At 53.0% G+C, this 17,939-nt stretch overlaps 1 protein-coding gene across 1 annotated transcript; it reads right to left on the reverse strand.

The window, feature by feature from the left end:
- Nucleotides 1–7,232: 7,232 nt before the first annotated feature.
- SNRNP40 (small nuclear ribonucleoprotein U5 subunit 40) lies at nucleotides 7,233–17,938 on the reverse strand. Its single transcript, XM_074926312.1, is given in 11 exon segments — nucleotides 7,233–7,674; nucleotides 9,431–9,534; nucleotides 12,797–12,858; nucleotides 13,274–13,356; nucleotides 14,073–14,193; nucleotides 15,171–15,293; nucleotides 15,918–16,083; nucleotides 16,686–16,779; nucleotides 17,352–17,481; nucleotides 17,643–17,888; nucleotides 17,891–17,938. Coding segments are annotated over 11 exon segments (1,227 nt in total). The 3' UTR covers nucleotides 7,233–7,624.
- Between the last annotated feature and the right edge of the window lies 1 nt (nucleotide 17,939).

Raw genomic sequence — 17,939 nt, forward strand, 5'->3', positions numbered from 1 at the left:
ATTAGGGGAAGAAGGAGGCTTAAAGCTGCTGCAGGGCAAGACAGGCTGGGGATGCTGCTTCCTGCCTTAAAAAAGGCAAAATCAGGGTAAAAAGGGGGTTTTAGGTTAATAGAAAACACCCAGGAGATATCACAGTTTTGCATCCCTGAGCCCTGGCATTGGAGCTGGCTTTTTTTGCCCCCTTCTTTGCCTCAGGGGCTCTTGGGGTTGATTTATTTTTCCTTCTTTTGGGCTGAAACAGTTGTTCAGGCTTGGTGATGATTTGGAATGTGAATTTTGAGGGTGAATGTACACTGAACCTCTGCTCAAAGATGTCCTTGCTAGAGGCCAGCAGGGATGTTCCAGCCCACTGGAGCTGTGGTGCAGCCAAAGCCAAGGGGGCTGGTGAGCATCTTTCACCCACTCAGGCAGTAATTAATGGCACTAAGTCATCAGAACATGGCAAAATGATGATTTTTGGCATGTTTATTGGCAAAGAAATCTTCGAAGGGGCCCCATCTATCTGGGTTATGGTGACAGGTAAAAGATATTTATTCCGATGCTTTATGTAAATCAGTGCAGGATAAACACATGCAAATTATTGGCACAGGTCGCACGTAATTAAGCCGGTCAGGTAATTCCCCTTAATGGGTAGTGTGGATGGGGTTTGTGCTAATCTCAAATCCCTCCAGAGGCTGATAAGTGTCTGGATTTTGGCTGAAGAGCCATGACATGCACACCTTTGCTGCTCAAGGGGTGAAGGTCTCTGGGATTCATGCTAATAAGTCCCTAATTAAGCAGTGGCCGGAGTGGCAGAGCAGCCTTGGCAGGGGGAGGGAGGTGACAAGGTGCAGCCCAGCACCTTGTGATGGGACAGCCTGGCTCTGGGGTCAGGGACATCCCGGTCCCAGGGTCAGGGACAGCCCGGCTCTGGGGTCAGGGACGCTCTGCCCAGGGATGCCCCAGCTGAGGGGCAGGAGAGCTCTGTCCCGGGGGCCAGGGATGCTCCATCCCCAGGGTCAGGGACACCCCAGCCCTGGGGCCAGAGACGCTCCAGCCCTGGGATGAGGGCTCCTCTCCATGATGGGGAGCCCAAATCTGGTACCAGCCCACCCCCAGCACCCCTGCTGCTGGCCTTGACCCTCAACCTACCCCCTCCTGGCTTCACCTGGGAACAGCCACAAGCCCCGGCAACTCAGAGCCCCGAGGGACACCTCGTGTCACCCCACTCAGGGCATCCTCCACCCACCCAGCCCCGCGGGGACCACGGGTAGGGCCACGACAGAGCAAACCAAACCAAAGCGACTTCCCCAACCACCTCCGGCAATCAACACACGTCTATTTAACCAACCTTTCCCCGACTTTAACATAATTAGCCATCAGCCTGCCAATCAACGTCAGCTCCCGTGGATCACCGTTAATGGATCGCTGTTCAGCCGACTGTTATTGAATCGATATAGAAATTAAAATGCATTCACGCCATTCTTTCTCAGCTGTCATCTTATCTCGGCGTCTAGCGAAAAGCGCGGCAAATTACAGAATCCATCATCATTTAGCCTTTGTAGCTCGCAAAATTCATAATTAACAAAAAATTTCTATTCACTTGCTCATGTAATTTAATTAGTTTTCCATTAAATAGAGACTAAATATCATCTAATCCCCCAACAGAGCAAATAATTGTTTTCCATTCTTTTAGAAATTATCACTTGCTTATTGTAACTATCAAAATTCATTAGAAGCCTCCGAGCAGCAGTGAGGAAAGGTGGGAAAAGCGCTGGAGGAAGGACAGGGAGGTAATTAGAAGGGTGGCAGGGTCAGGGCTGCCCTTGGCTGAGCTGGGACCTCCCGGTGATGCCCCCGTTGTGGCCAGCGTGGGGATTACCAGCACCCAGCGCAGAATCTGGCCCACAGCACCATGCTGGGGTGCTCTGGGTACCCCATCTGCCTCCAGCCACCATCGCTTGCTGATGGTGCTGCTGAAGAGTCAGGGACTGGGATGGGGATGGGGACAGGGATGGGGACATCCACACAGGGCCATGCCCAGGGGTCGCTGCCAGCCCCCCCCTGTCCCCACTGAAAGGCTGGGAAGCAGCTGGCAGCCCCCCACCACAGCAGCTCTGTTGCACAGGGGCCGTTTATCTGGATCCTGAGAAAGATTTAATTTATAGTGGAAATCTCTCAAGCAAATACCTCCCTTGGAGGAATAAACCTGTTTAAGAAAACAATTTTCTCTGCGCTCGGATTATGCCTTTAACGGTTTGCTGCTGCGATGCCCTGGAGCTGGCACGGCTTTGACGTGGGATGGGAGCCAAGAGGGGCTGTGCCCGCTCGGGTGCAGCCAGCAGCAGCCGGGAACTGGGGGGAAACCGGCCCTGAATCCCCCGGGATGCTTTGCTGCCCAGTGAGGGGCATCGCCCTGTCCCCGAGGCTTGGTGGTGGTGCTGGCCCTGGCAGTGTCTGGGGGGTGTGGGGGGGTGAGTGGGTACCTGTGGGTGCATGTGGCTGTGTGTGTGCACGTGTGTGTGCGCGTGTCTGCACCTGCGTGCACATGGGTGCATTTGTGTGTGCACATATGAGTACGTGCCCGCATGTGTGTGCACAGATGTGCATGCACGTGCTTGTGTGCACTTGTGTGTACTTGTACGTACACACAGGGCACAGCCCTGCAGTCCCCACTTCACACAACAAGGATCTGCCACAGTCCTGTGCCAGCCATCCCCCACGGTGGGTCCCAGCCCCTGTGGTGGGTGCCCGGCTCTCCCAGTAGTCACCACGGCCTGGCAGCGAGCCCAGGGGAAGGGTGAGCCTGGGGGAAGGTGTCACAGGGCCAGCTGTGCTCCCCAGTCCAGTGGGGCTCTGCAGAGTGTTGAACCCACCAAGCTCCAAGTACCACCCCAGTAGCAAATTGCATTAAATCCACAAATTGTCCCAGTGGTGCCGTGGTTATGATCCACTGAACACAGAATCCCAGAATCATCCGGGCTGGAAAAGCTCCTGAAGCTCCTCCAGCCCAACCATGACCCTCCCCCTGACCGTTCCCAACTGCCCCAGATCCCTCAGCGCTGGCTCAGCCCGACTCTTCAACCCCTCCAGGGATCCCGGGGACTCCCCCCTGCCCTGGGCAGCCCATTCCAACGCCCAACAGCCCCTTCTGCACAGAAATCCTTCCTCAGAGCCAGCCTGACCCTGCCCTGGGCAGCTTGAGGCCATTCCCTCGGGGCCTGGCGCTGGCTCCTTGGCTCCAGAGACTCATCCCCCCTCTCTGCCCCCTCCTGGCAGGGAGTTGCAGAGGGCCAGGAGGTCTCCCCTCAGCCTCCTCTTCTCCAGACTGAACCCCCCCAGTTCCCCCAGCCGCTCCCCAGCAGACCTGTGCTCCAGACCCTGCCCCAGCTCCGTTGCCCTTCTCTGGCCACGCTCGAGTCATTCAATGGCCTTTTTGGGGTGAGGGGCCCAAAACTGAACCCACTCCTCGAGGGGCGGCCTCACCAGTGCCGAGCCCAGGGCTCAGATCCCTTCCCTGTCCCTGCTGGCCACGCCAGTGCTGACACAAGCCAGGATGCCACATGTCCCCTTAGGAACAGGTAGGTGCTTCTCCCAAATTAACTTTCAGCTCTCTCTGGGGACTGGGACATCAGCCCATGGTCTGATCCATCACTAACACAGGCGGGTGGGCATCGATCCAGCCCTAACTGCAGATGGTAATTGGCAGCAGTAACTCAGAGCTGCCCCCGGCCATGTCTCCCTCCTCACCCTCCATTGTTATCGAACACTTATTTGATCCACAGGTTCCCTGGCGCTGGGGAGTAGAGATTTCTCTTGCAGCGCTTGGGACCGACACAAGGACCTGCCTGGGAAGCTGGGCTGGGTGCTCACTGCTGCAGTGAGTTTGCTCGTGCTCGGGTGGCAGCCATGCATGCAGGGGGGAGATGCCCTCAACTCAAACTGCCCACCTGCCCCTGCGCCTGGCTCCATCTGCCTGGCTGCTCCCTCGGGGCTGGGGGCTTAGCAATAATCCGGATCATTTCCCCGATCTGGGTCACGGCTCTGCAGACGCCCATGCCAGTGAGATGGAGGGGGGGACCCCCCTGGGTGGGTGGGGGGAAACCATCCAGCCCCCACTGCCCGATGCTGCTGAATGTCTGGCATGGGAGCCCCAGGCTCTGTGGGACCCCTGGGCACAGCAATCACTGCCCAGCAAACCCCTCCAGGACTCAGGGCAGGGGGAGAGAGACGCCTCTCCCTCACTTCCCTGAAGGTTCCTGGGTTAGGAGTTAGGAAAACACCCCACCCCCCTTTTTTTTCTTCTTTTAAACAAGCATGATTCAGTAACCTGCAAGGTTATCATCCTGGCACCGCCAGCTTAGCCCCAAGAGTCTCTCTTCCCTCTGACACTTGGGCATATATTCAAATCAATCCATAAACCCTGGAGGACTGTAACAGGGTCTAATTAAGCACTAAATCCACGTGCCAGCACCCTCCTCGCCTGGCAGCCCCCGGTGAGGGGACAGAGGCGCAGGGGCTGCTGCTCCGGTGGGTCCGGGGAGGTCAGCCCCGAGTCGCAGCGCTCCTGGCTGGAGTCCCAGCTCCCATTTCCATGTGTTTCAGGGCACGTTATTTAATACTCTGCAGAGTTAAAAATAAATCTTCCCCCTGCCTCCAGCTCTCTCCGCCCGCCTCTTCAGCTGCAGGGTGATTTGTTTGCGGTCGGATACATTCATTCACCGTGATCTGGCGATGGGTCTGGCCGTGGCTGCGCCCTCACCTTCCCGGCGCCTGGCTCCAGCCGTGAGCGCTTCTCCCCGCGGGGACAGACGGCATCGAGGGCAGCGGCACAGGGACAGCCACAGAGTCCCGGGGCTGCCGCAGCCGTTCCTGAGGGCTCCTGCTGGGATTTGGGGAATGGGGGAAGGTGGATGTCAGCAGCCAACAAGGACCAGACCCACTCAGGTGAAGCTGATCTTCCCTGGAGTTGAACCTGCTGAGTCTCATTCAGACCTGATGCTCGAATCCATCAACCCACGTATGAAGAGGGTCAGTGCAGGAGGCACAGTCGGGGCTGATGGTTTCTTGACAGTTCAACCCAGACGGATGGGTTTAACTCTCCCACTCACCTCTGTCTGTACCCAAAGTCACTTCGACTGCGATGATTCAGGAACCAGGAGCAGAGACGAGCTCTTATCCAGCCCCAAAGGCTTCACGGTGGAGAGTGAGGCCCCGCGTCCCTGAGGGCCGGGGCAGCCTGCAGCCACCTGCTGACAGAAGGACATGGCACTGGGACAGGAGCCGTCCCTGGTGACAGGGAGCAGGGACAGTGCCACACATCCTGTGCCCGGGAGACACCATCTCACCTCCCAGGGAACAGGCAGCCCCATTCCCCTGCCTCTTTAAAAGCTGGTGGGTCTGTTTAGGCCCCAAGCAATGCCATCCTCTTCTGCCCACAGCAGGAAAGCAGGGACAAGAAACTCTCAGGGGGACCCTGAGCTTCCCTTTTTACCAATTTCCAAGCTCTTAAATACCTGGTGGCTGCAGCAGATCCATCCTGGTCAAACAGTGGCCAGGACCGGGCAGGACAGCCCCGCGGCACTGCTGGGGTGGGAGCACCCTGTGTCCATGCTCCAGTGTCCCACCCAGCTGAACTGCAGCCCTCGAGAAGCCTCCTCTGGGATGGGGCAGGAAGGCAACGAGAAGTGAGAAACTCCCGATGCAACCTGAGCCAAGGCAGCAAACGGGGGAAAAAAAAAGAATGAAAACTGGGGTGGATACATTCAGAAGAGAAATGCAGCATGTGCTCTTCATGGCAAGTTAATTAACACCAGACAACACCCATGGCACAGGGAACCCCCCCTTGCGTGTTCTCACAAAGACCAGCTGAGGGTCAGCCCCAAGTCCAGGGCTGCTTGACTCTGGTTTCAGCCTTGGCCCGTGCAGACCATTCCCTTCCAGTCCAAGCCATGGGGCTGGGGCGCGGGCAGCAGTCAGCCAGGCAGGGGGCTGTGGCTGCGGGACAAGGTCTGGCAGAAGCTGAGGTCCCCCTGACGCTCAGCAGGGTGCAGGCATCCCAGCATTGTCCCAGCAGTGAGCCACAGGCACAGGAGGTGCAGATCTAACCTGCCCAGGGACCTGCCACCATCTCAAACCACCCTGCTGCCAGCCTGGTGAGGGAGGGGACATGCAGCCAGGCTGGTTCCCCCACTGCTGAGCACTGAATACACTGTGCCTCTCACAGGAACTCACTCCCTTTACATTTATTTACAGCAGGGAACTCACTCCCTTTATATTTATTTACAGCAGAGGGCTGGATTTTACTCAAAACATGAAAATAGGATTCAGCAGTAGCCCAATAATTATTTCAAGTGTGGTCATTTTTATTGCCACGAATAAAAATAAAGCTGCTCTTCTGAAGACAAGTGCTGTTCCTCAGGGGTTGGGGCCAGCGCTGTTTAACAGCTTTGTTGGTGACGTGGGCAGTGGGATCGAGGCACCCTCAGCAAGTTCCCCAACACCGAGCTGTGTGGCGCGGTCACACGCTGGAGGGAACCCAGAAAGCCAACGGTGTGCTGGGCTGCACCCAGAGTAGGGTGGGCAGCAGGGCGAGGGGGGGATTCTCCCCCTCTGCTCTGCTCTGGGAGACCCCCCTGCAGTGCTGGGTCCAGCTCTGGGGCACCAACAGCAGAAGGACACGGACCTGCTGGAGCGGGGCCAGAGGAGGCCACGGAGATGCTGGGGGGGCTGGAGCCCCCCTGTGAGGACAGGCTGAGAGAGTTGGGGGGTTCAGCAGGAGGAGAGAAGGCTCCGGGGAGACCTTAGAGCGGCCCCCAGGGCTGGAAGGGGCTGCAGGAAAGGGGGGAGGGACTCGTCATCAGGGGTGTAGGGACAGGATGAGGAGTAATGACTTAAGCTGAGAGAGGGGAGATTTAGATTAGACACAAGGAAGAAATTCTTCCCTGTGAGGGGGGTGAGGCCTTGGCCCAGGTTGTCCAGAGAAGCTGTGGCTGCCCGCTCCCTGGAAGTGTTCAAGGCCAGGCTGGACGGGGCTTTGGGCAACCTGGGCTAGTGGAAGGTGTCCCTGCCCGGGGCAGGGGGGTGGAACTAGGTGATCTTTAAGGTCCATTCCAGCCCAAACTGTTCTGTGATTCTATGGTTTCCCGGGTTATATATGAGTTTCCTGGGTTATATATGAGTGAAGGCCTTGATGTAGTACTGTACAACAGTAAAGCAAAACAGAACAATAAATCCCATCCACACAGTTCTTGTAAAAAGCTATCTATTTCAGTTTTGACCATATAAAAAAAAAATCAAGAGAACCGGACAGGGAATGTACAAGCCACATATGGACTTTAAACAAATTTTACCAATTTCAAGTGATCTGGGTAAGAGTTTTATAGCCGGTGGCATAGCCAAAACCAAATTCCTTTCAATTCCCAATTTTCCTTCCTCCCCCAAGAAGGGGGTGTGGAAAAAAGCTGCACAGCGAGACCACGCAGACATGACAGCCTGCGAGAGGGCGACGTGTCACATCGAGCTGCTTCAACATTTTCCCACTGCCACAAACATGAGGGGGGCTGGCACCGGTGAGAAGCAAGTCAATTCGACTCCTGTAAACCACAGACCACAAGGGCACAAATCCCACCGTCGCTCGTCGGCGTCACTGGATCTCCCCCATATAGAGTCTTTTGTCGCTGGACGCGGAGAGTACTGGGAGAGGGAGAGAGAGAGAGGAATATGAAAATTAAGCACAACAGTTTGAGACTTCCACTAACCACACGCCATTTGAGTTGAACTACTCGTTTCGCTTGCCCTAAGTGATGTCGAAAGCCAAATTCCATTTGCTTCCCCAAAACCACTTCATGGAATTACTCCTCTGACACCTAATCACACGCTGTGCATCGTGGCTGCCACTCCCCTGTCCCAGGACAGGTGTAACGGTGCACTGCGTGTAATGTCTAAGCATTAAAATGGTAAAGAGAGGCATATAAACACACTGTTAAAGTTCTCAAGCATCCTGAAGGATTCACTTCCATTGCAGGGCGCTGCCGTCGGGACTGCACGCCACTAGAGGGCACAGGCTGGCCAGGAAAGCCCCGCCGGGACGTGATTATTCGATCAGAACAGGCAAAATACTGCTGGCACCCAACTACAGCGAATCACTGAACCACCCTGACTCCGGAAAGGCTCTTCAGGGGATTCAAGACACAAAGAATGACCCAGAAGTGTTGCTCTTAACAGTGACAACAGTTTTATTCGAGTCCAGGAGATATTTGGGGGATTCCTACATGAACTCATGGACTGGTGTCTGTCATCTTGCTGCATTTTGCCTCCCCAGGCACCTTCCTGTGCAGATGAGTGTCATGGAGATGTGAAGCAATTTACAAGATTAATATTCCCAGTTGTTAATAGAAATCAATTGCATAACTCGCATGCAACGCCTGGATAGGTTTTTAATTTTTATTTTAAGCTGAGTGATTGATTCACAAAGAGGAGCTCAGTAGAATACAACTGCAAACAATCTGCTCCAAAGCGGGGAGGAGAGATCGCTCTGCTCTTCCAGCAGTCTCCAATCTGAAGACAGGGCAATGAATAACCAGGGAACAAACCCATAACTCACTGCCCTGCTGCAGACTGTCATCCTCGGCACAGCCGAGCTCCTGGCTTCACTTCGGGGTTGACTCTCGTCAGGTTTTGGCTGGAGCAATGTGGTGACCTAGCCGATGGTGCAAGCGTTGCCATAGAAACAAACAGCACCCCGCGGTCCTGCCTGGGCCACACGCTGCGCCAAGAAAACTGGTACAAAAATCTGCTCTTCGCTAAAGCACTGTGATTAAAATGGGTCTGAAAAAGCCACCATGAGCATTGTCTCACCCAGGACTGATACATGGTGCCATGTGCCCAACACCTCTAGAACGGGGACAAAACCCGCCGCACAAAGAACCTTTTTTTACTTCCTAGAGCTTTTGGGTAAAGTTACAAAAGTTACAAGACCACAGGCTGGAGACAGGCTCCCAAGGTGATCGCTGTCCTCACGTGATCACCAAATGTATGGTTATATCCCTGGTGTCCAAACCCAGGTTAGCCCAAAACCTTTCTGCATGGCCCTTGGGAAGTCTGGAGAAGCCCCAAGCAGCGGCAGCCCTGCCACAGCTCGTGGCCACGCAGAGGTTACCAACAGCCCAGGGCATCAGCCACCCCACTGCTGTGTGGGTGCCCCCACCCAGGGCTCCTCCGGGCAGGACAGAGCAGCATAACCCCCCATGCTCAGCCCAGGACCCCAGGGCACAGCCAGCCCAGCTCCCATAACTGGAGAGGAGCAAGGAGTCATCTGCTACCCTTAAATCTGCCTGATACTCGGGGCTCTGGGCCACAGGCAATTTTGGGGCTGTTTTCCAGAGGATGAGCAGTTCAGCCAGCCCTGAAAATATTTCCCCAGCTGAGTCTTGAGGTGGGGAGGACTTACTAATGGGTTCCTCTGGATGGAAAGCCAGTTCATTCACCGACCCAGCGTGGCCTGGCAGCTTGTACAAAATCCTCCTGGATGTGGTGTCCCACACGTAGACAAACCTACAAGAGAGTCATTATGAGTGGAGGCATTTGAGGAGGAAAAGCAGCTGCCCCCCACACCAACGGCTTATTCCTGCAGCGGTTTACCACCCAGGCTGAAACAGATGCAGCTCTTAGTGTGGATAAACAAGCAGCTTCTCAGGAGAAAAACTGCAGAAGAGCAGAAGTCTGAGCAGGTAGGAGCTAACACGTCAATTTGGTGTCAAACACCTCATCGCCGTCACAGCACAGCAGCCTCGTTTCACCCCTCGTGGCATGGAGATGGGTTTGAAAGTGTGAGGCTGTAGAGACCCTCAAGATCACACCAACAATGGGCCAAGGGAGAGAAGAAGCATTGGGAGCGGGGAGGAGGGGTCTCACCTCATAAATAACTTCTTGCGAGCCCAACGGACACCCTTTGGTTTGGGCTGGCTGGACAGCAGCGAGGAGGAGCCCAGGTGATCCTCCAGCCCCCACTACAGCCTAATCCCTCCCAGCAAAAGCTTTATATATGGATTTCTTCTGCTGTGCCACTGGAGTCATGACCAACTTCCCAGCATTTATTAGGGCACCGATCAGATTATGCTGAGCCCTTGGATAAACCCCCCACAGGCCTCAAGGGGGCTCCCCCCAGGTCCTGAGCATCGCTCCCAGGCTGAAGAAACCACCAGGGCGTTTCAGGCAGGAGGTCAGAAAGAAACTGCTGGCAGCAGGCGTGGATCAGCTCTCAGATTACTCATTTTTATAAATGGTCTCAGAGAGTGGGGGAAACTGTGCCTTGCTGTAAATCACCCTGTCCCCCAGCTCACCGCTTGTCCCTCCCAGGTGCCGACTGCTGCCTGCACAGCGCAGTGGCCGCACACAAGCTCCACCAGGCAGCAGAGCAATGCCATGGCCACGGTTATGGTGAGCACCCATGGGAGAGCACATGATTTTTGAGCACGTCAAAAATGAGAAGAGCCCTGAGCAACATCCTCCAACCCAGGCATGGCGATGCTGCGCCCCACCCGCACAGGGAAACTGCATCCCTCCCTTCCATCCAAACACAACGGCCTCGCCACGTGAAATGGCATTTGTTACAAGGTTTACAGCTCTGGTTAAAAATGGGTGGCTGGGGAAAGCTGCCAGTTCTGGATTATACTCACCCTGCCGTCTCATTTCGCTCTCTAGGGAGGTGACTGACGGGTGAACCACAATCTGCCAGAGCAGAGTGGGAAGCAGCAGGGCTGTAACTGCCTGGGTTTGGCATCAAGAGCAGCTCTGCTGCCTGCACAGCCCAGAGGCATCACCACGGCTATTTACAGGCGACTGCAGAGGGTGAGGGCATGGGCGACAGCCCATAAAACACGTGTAAAATCAATCTACTGCATTACAATCCTGCAAAGGAAGGTGGCTGCAAATGGCACTGTACGTGCCTGTGTCCCGCCTGCACGAACTCGGACATGCTGGAGATCAAGAGCCCTTTCACCAGCCCCGCACACAGCCAGGCTCTGAGCACCAAGCCTGGACCATTTCAGGCTTACACAACCCTACCAACAACGGATCCCTCAATTTCACCTGTTCCTTTCCACTTGTTGGGGCTTTGCAGACCAGACAGAAGCACAAAATTTGCCTGTACAACTAGTCTGTCTTTTAGCTGAAACAGAACTGAGCTTCTTTTCCCCCAAAAAAGCAATTTATAACACTTGCTGACTAAACAGAGAGGACTCTGGATACCAACACAGGGCAGACCTGCTTTGTTAGGCCCATTCATTTTCAGGCTGCTGTTACTCTTTGACTTATTTCCTTGAAAAATATAAAAGGGAAAAATTCAAGCCTGCAACTTAAGGCATGGATGTTACTTAAAGCAGCATTTCTTCAAGCACAACTATTTTATCTAGCAGGCAAGAACTGTATTGAATGTTTTCTCAAACCACTCTGCTGCTTTGTTTTTAATTTGGTATTGCAAAGCAAGCAAGCACTTTAAGTAGTTGATTTTACTACAACCCTTCTGAAGGGCTTAACAGCAAAAAAAAAAATTTAGGTAATTGTCCTTCCAGTGTAGACACAGACTCCATATAATGCAGGAGACTAATAGCTGGGGAAATATTTTGCACTGAGACAAATATCTGTTTAATCTTGTTTGGGTTTTGTTTTTGGTTTTTGGTTTTTTTTTTTTTTTCCGCCAGCAGATACTCCTTCTCAGAAAGAAATTTAAAAGCTCAGAGATAGCAGAAAGATTTGAGCAGCCTTATCTAACCTGCCCTGGGACCTGGCTGTGTGCTCTTCTCCATGAATGTCACTACAAAATTGCTGTCAGACCGCAGAGCTACATCAGCATCTGGAGAAATAAACCTAAATGCTCAAGACATCCACCACACTTGAGTGCTGAAGGGATCAGCCCCAGCCTCAGCGGGCTAACCCCCAGGCACTCCCCACCACACACACAGCAGCCCAGCACGACTGGAAAGGAGAGTCACGTCTCAGCCACTAGATGTGATAGCTGGCCCCACTATATCTGGACAGAGAGTGCTAAAGTTCTCCCTAACCTCTATCAGAAACTCATTAAATTTGCTGATTACTACTGCTCCATGCCCTGGACTCCGGCCTGCAGGAATTCCTGTCTCAATGTCACTGAGAGTGCATCTGGATTTGCTCCAGCAGAGGTTGGTGTCCTTCACAGTGACCTTCAGTGTCTGGCATGGATGCTCTGCTGGTTTCCTCCCTCTACCCACTTTACTCTTTAGTTGCCTCAATTTACAGAATATCTCACTTAAAAGTCCAATATGTGTTAATTTAGTCAGATCTTTGTTTCTTCTTACTCATTAAAGGAAGGATCAAGAATGATCCTCGCAACACCACTCGTGCCCGCAGCAATTTAACTGGTATTTGTGGTCCTTGCCAGCACAAGCCCCACGCTCGCCACACTTCTCCAGACTCCCTGCGTCTTGACAACTCTCACAAGCATCTGCTGGGATGACACAAGGGACCTAGTCCAGTGACAAACACACTCCTGTCAGCTGCTGCTCCTCGTGTTGGATCCTGTGGCTGAACAGCAGCAGTAATGCAGATCCCTGGTCACCTTCTGACAATAAGATGATTTTACAACTTGCACTCCTCCACTGCCTGTTGTAACCAGGGCAGACAACGCTCACAGAAAATCACGGGGGATGGTTCAGATCATTACACCTCTATGCACAACTCTGGGTCTTCAGATTCATTTTTGACATGATCCAGCTCACTTCAGGAGCGCCTGGAAAACCGTCTGGGATTGATGGTGAGAGATAAACACCGTGGAACTCACCTGTCAGCCGAGCCCCCTGCGATCTTACTCCCATCCGGGGACCAAGAGCACCTCAGAAGATTCTAAAATAAAAACACGCACAGGTCTATTTCCAAAGGAAGATTTAGTTTTCCCCTTCTGCTTGACTGAAAATCACCACAAGACTTTAAATATCATGAGCACCACTTTAATGATCTCCCTTCGGAAGATGAGATGGTAATTACAGATTTTATTTTATTGCTGGAAACATCCAGTGCCTTGTTATTTTACACAAAGTAGATAGTAAATGTAGAAAATTCTTAATTTACAGCTAATTATAGCTGAACCAAGCAAAGAAATCTTGTTACCACGGCTTTAATTGGAATCCCACTTTGTGCATTTATCTTTCTTTGAGTTCTTATTAAAGCCTTTCTGGTTTAAACTTGAATTTAAAAAACAATTTACAGAAGAGTTAATAGCAGCAACAGAAAATCATGTTTTGGTCTGCAGTACACTCACCTTTTCAAAATTATGTACGTTCCCCTGGAAAATCTTCACACATCTCTCTTTAGGGGCAAACGGTCGCACATCCCAGATGCGCACTGCAAGAGAGCTCACAGTAATTAGCTGAAGAAGGCAGAGGCCTGTGGGCAAGGTCAGCTTCTGGAAACGTTCCTTTTCCTAAGACATGCCACTAACGAGCAAAGACCTGGTCATGCTCCTTGTTCTCTTCATGCCTAGGTTTCCCCAGAAGCAAAAGGAAAGGAGCCGCTTTCCCCTGTAGAAAGCTTTGATACAAAAGGTCAAATGCAGAAATTTATAATTACACCAAGACCACTGCCAACAGGAGGGGAAAAATCCAAAACAACTATTACACCAGTGAGCCACCACCTCCCTACATGAGCATTTTGCTTTATTCTAACACACTCTGTGATCATGTTTCTGATCGGATCAGCTTCACTGAGCACCCCACACAGGAGACAGGCCGTTTGGACATTCTGCTGTCATTCCCTGCTGCGGGGAAGAGCCAAACTGTCCTGACAGGAGCCAGACCGAGACTGTGCTCAACTGTCTGCGTAAATAGCGTGTGCTGTGGCTTGTGTCCTCACCATGACAAACCCTTCTGATGCAGCTGCTCCCTCCCCACAAAGGACGTGACTGTCACCAGTGTAACAAAAATTCAAGCTTTATCTCGAGAGCCAAACTCCCTTCAGCCCATCCCCACATCTAGCTCTTGGTTTTTTCTACCTCAAACAATTGAAGCTGTTCCATCCTGGAGGCCATGCAAAGCTGTGCTCTCCCATCAGGCAGGACGTACCTGTGTTGTCCATCGCGTTGGAGAGCAGGTAGGAGCCTTCTGAACTCAGGCTGAGGCCTGTCACCGAGTCTGCATGTCCTCTCATGGTGTAAGTGAGCTTGTTCTGGCGAAGGTCCCACACCTTTCAGACACAACATTGCAGCTTAACAAAAAGACAGCCAAGACTGTTGGAACTGCTGTTTCCAAAGCCTTCCTCACTGGGGGTGATCAGTCAGCTGGTGACATCAGCTTTTGATTCCAGCTGGTGGGGTCTGAATGGCTAAAATATGAGGCTAGAATTTTATGTGGGTTGTAGAAAAAAATTGAATTTGCTCCTTAGAAGACTTCTAACTGAACCAACCACCAAGGTCAGCAGCCCCACGCACGCAGGAATCCTTCTCTACCTGGCTAGAGTTCCCCCAGCTCCCAAATTCCACTGACTGATGGCACAGAACAGTTATCCAATCCCCAAAATTCCACGCTGTTCTTTCCCGAAGAGGGACAGTCTTTCAAGCGGCAGTCAGAACAGATCCCATGGCAGTGCTACACTTAGCGATGGCTCTCTGACAAGCACATGCCCCCCATGCCCAGGTAAGGCTGGAGCCTGAGGCTAAAAGGACAGTAAATAGACTGAACCATACAGCTATCAGCAGAATCTGTTACCAGCTGAATGAAACACTGAGCTCACTCTTAAACAAGAACTTTCCACACTAGCAGGTGACAAAGTTGTAAACTGGGGCAGAGGGCAGAGTGTGGATGTGTCACCACATATTCTTTAGTTTACCTCATATATGGCTCTAGAGGCTCTGGGACAGGCACAGGCTGCCAGAAGATCCAGCATAAGGTACGGGCTGCAGCGGGTGACAGCAGTGCTGGGACACCCAGCCAGCAACGCCAGCACTGTCCTGGCTGCCACATGGCAAACAGCCCTGGAGCAACTCCTTCAGAGTTTACTGGCCCTGTACCAACAGTGAGGTCGGACACAGCGGGTCCGCGTGGTTCTTGTGACTGTAAAATTAACCAACAGGCTTCCACATTTGTCCTTGACCAATGCAAGATGTGACAAGCTGGAAAAGGTGTGTGTGGACGGAAAAGCACATGAGGACACAGGTGTCCTACCTTAATGTCGTTGTCTATGCCTCCGGATATGATCTGATCACTGGTGTCATTGAAAGTTACAGCCAAGACCTGGTACGTGTTCTGAAATGTCTGGACAGCAGCTTTTTTCCTGATATCCCACAGCTGGAAAGACATGGCAGTTGTAAAAGCTGCATGTATTTAATGCGCATATTATATGTATTATATATTATAAATAATTCGTTCATTATTGCATTAGATATTACTAATAATTATAAATAAATTGTATATCATAATACACTGTATGTTGCATCATAATGCAGATATTATGCATATATTTAACGATAAAATTACAGGAAGTTGCACAGACACTTAGCAGAGACTCAGATTGCTCTCCTGAAATCCCCTTTTTGACCTCAGGAGATCTCTACAGAAAACACAGTAAAAACTTGGTGTGGTTAGAGCACAGGAGTGTGGGGGAGAGAAGGGGCAATCGTGTGAGATTTCATTATCAGCTTGCCTTTCTCATGCTTTGTTAGTGCAGTTCAGCTGAAAAAGTACAACTGAGCAGGTGAATCTTCTTAATCCACACACCCCCAAAGAATTACAGCAGAAAAGGAACAATTAAATTTTATTTCAAATTTTTTATCTGTGAAATCAAAGTTATTAGGTAATGAAATTACAAGAGTAACAAACGGCTGAATTTATCCCACTTAAAAATCCCAAAAATTCTTTCAAAGATCCAATCTTACTTTCATTGCAGACTATCTCCTTACACAATGCACTGACCTTCACTGTCCCATCGTCGCTGCCTGTGCAGACAAGCTGGGGTCCTCGCCTCGCCGGGTAACAGGAGTTCACAAACGAGGTATGGCCCTTCAGCCTCTTCACCCTCTCTCCAGTCTCACTATCCCACACAGCCACGGTTTTGTCTGTGGATGCTGAGAAGAGCATGCTGCAGAGGAAAATCACTGTGAGGTTCTCTGTTTTGGAAGCATTTCTCCCCTCCCACCTTTTTTCCTCCCAAGTTCTGCAGTCAACGCTTGAGACGTGCCGTGGGAATACACCATGAAGTCTCCCCCACAGAGCACGACAAAGGTGGCGTTTCAGAGCAGGCTGACTGACAGTAGCGCAGCTACACTGGAGACACTCCCATTAAACCCCGTTTCTAGATACACATGTATTTTCCACCTCCTCAAACACTATTGGGGATCAACACAGGAAGGAAAGCTCAGCGACAATCCTGGCTCAGGTGCAACACCTGAACAGCCTTTCAAACTAACAAATCTCTCACTTGTTTTCTTTCTCTCCTGAGTGTTTCCCACGTGACCAACACAAACTTTTCCGTGTTCCTCAAGACACTTGGGCACCGGTGGGTCAACAGGTGACTCCAGATCCTTTTTCTTAATCTCAAGCAGGCATCACTCCTTACCTGAGAAAGCCACACTACAAGCATGGCACAAGGACGAGGTGCTCTGAGGGGCTCGGGCCAGCAGAAAGCTCATTCCCTCAGACAGAGCCAGGCCTGAGGCCGAACGCTGCCCACACACCACTTACCTGCCATCTGTGTTATAGTGCAGCTCCATAACCGCCCCGCTGTGGCCCTTCAGGGTGGCGTAGTTATCGCAGTCCCCATAGACGTTCCACAGCACTGGGGGAATGGAAGGGAGAGGTGAGTACAGGAAACACGGGAACAACTCCCTGCTGTGGAGGGAGCGGTTCTGCAGGAACTCAGCAAAGCAAACTCTGTACTGTAACCACAACTGCCTCCATCTGGGCTGATGTGGACCTGTAAAGAAGCATCAGCTGAGCCCTGGAAGGACAGACAGCTGGTTTGAGCTCATCTATGGTTTTAGATTAACCTTGATTTCTTACAAAAAATAACAAACTTCACCTCAGCGAGCCAAAACACTAAAAATTGTATTTCTGCAGACGGTTACTGCTGCAGCCAAACGTGGAGCAAAAGTAACCTGTGCGAGGGACAGGGAACACAGGGCTGTGAGGAGCACGGCCCGGTACCAGCCCCACCTGAGGAAGGGCCCACCCCAGCTGGAGAGTGACCTGCCAGAGGAGCTGAAAGAAGTTTCTTACACCCCTCCTAGTAAAGCACCTCACGCTCAAGACCCAGCAAAATGAGGGCTGAGATCAAACCCCATCACAGAAGAATCCTCTGGTCTCCAGCCCCGCACTGCACCGGCTAGGACAGCGGTGCCCGGTACTCACGGATGAGCCTGTCGAAGCCAGCAGAGGCCAGGGTGTTGCCGTTGGGGTGGAACTTGCAGCAGTACACCTCTCCTTCGTGCCCCGAGAGCAGCATGATGGGGGCCTGCAGGGAGGAGCAGCGCGGCGGGCCCTGCCGGAGGCAGCGGGGGAGCCGGGTGAGGGGGTGCCACGGAGGGACACAAGCAGGACGGGACACCCCCACGCGCCCCCAACCCCGCCATCCCCTCACCCTTTCATCCCGTCCCGGCCTTCTCCTCCCGCCACTCCCCCTCAATCCCCCCCGAGCCGTACCGCCTGCAGCAGGGCCCCGGGGGGAGGCTGCCCCCCGCCGCCGCCGCCGCCGCCGCCGCCGCCGCCACCGCCACCGCTGCCCGGTGCCCCCGGCGGGTCATGGCGGGGCCGCTTGGCCGCGACAGGCACAAGCGGGAGGTCAGGGCCGGGAGCGGCGCCGGGGGCGGGAGTGGGGCCGGGAGCGGGGCCAGGGCCGGGGCCGCCGCCCGGGACCTTCCGCTTGTGCTGCTCGATCATCGCCGCCGGCCGCGCGCGCGCGCCCGCTCCGCCCCACCCCCGCCCTCCCGCTCCCCCATT

Source organism: Athene noctua, chromosome 24 (assembly GCF_965140245.1).
Source record: "Athene noctua chromosome 24, bAthNoc1.hap1.1, whole genome shotgun sequence".
NCBI lineage: Eukaryota > Metazoa > Chordata > Aves > Strigiformes > Strigidae > Athene > Athene noctua.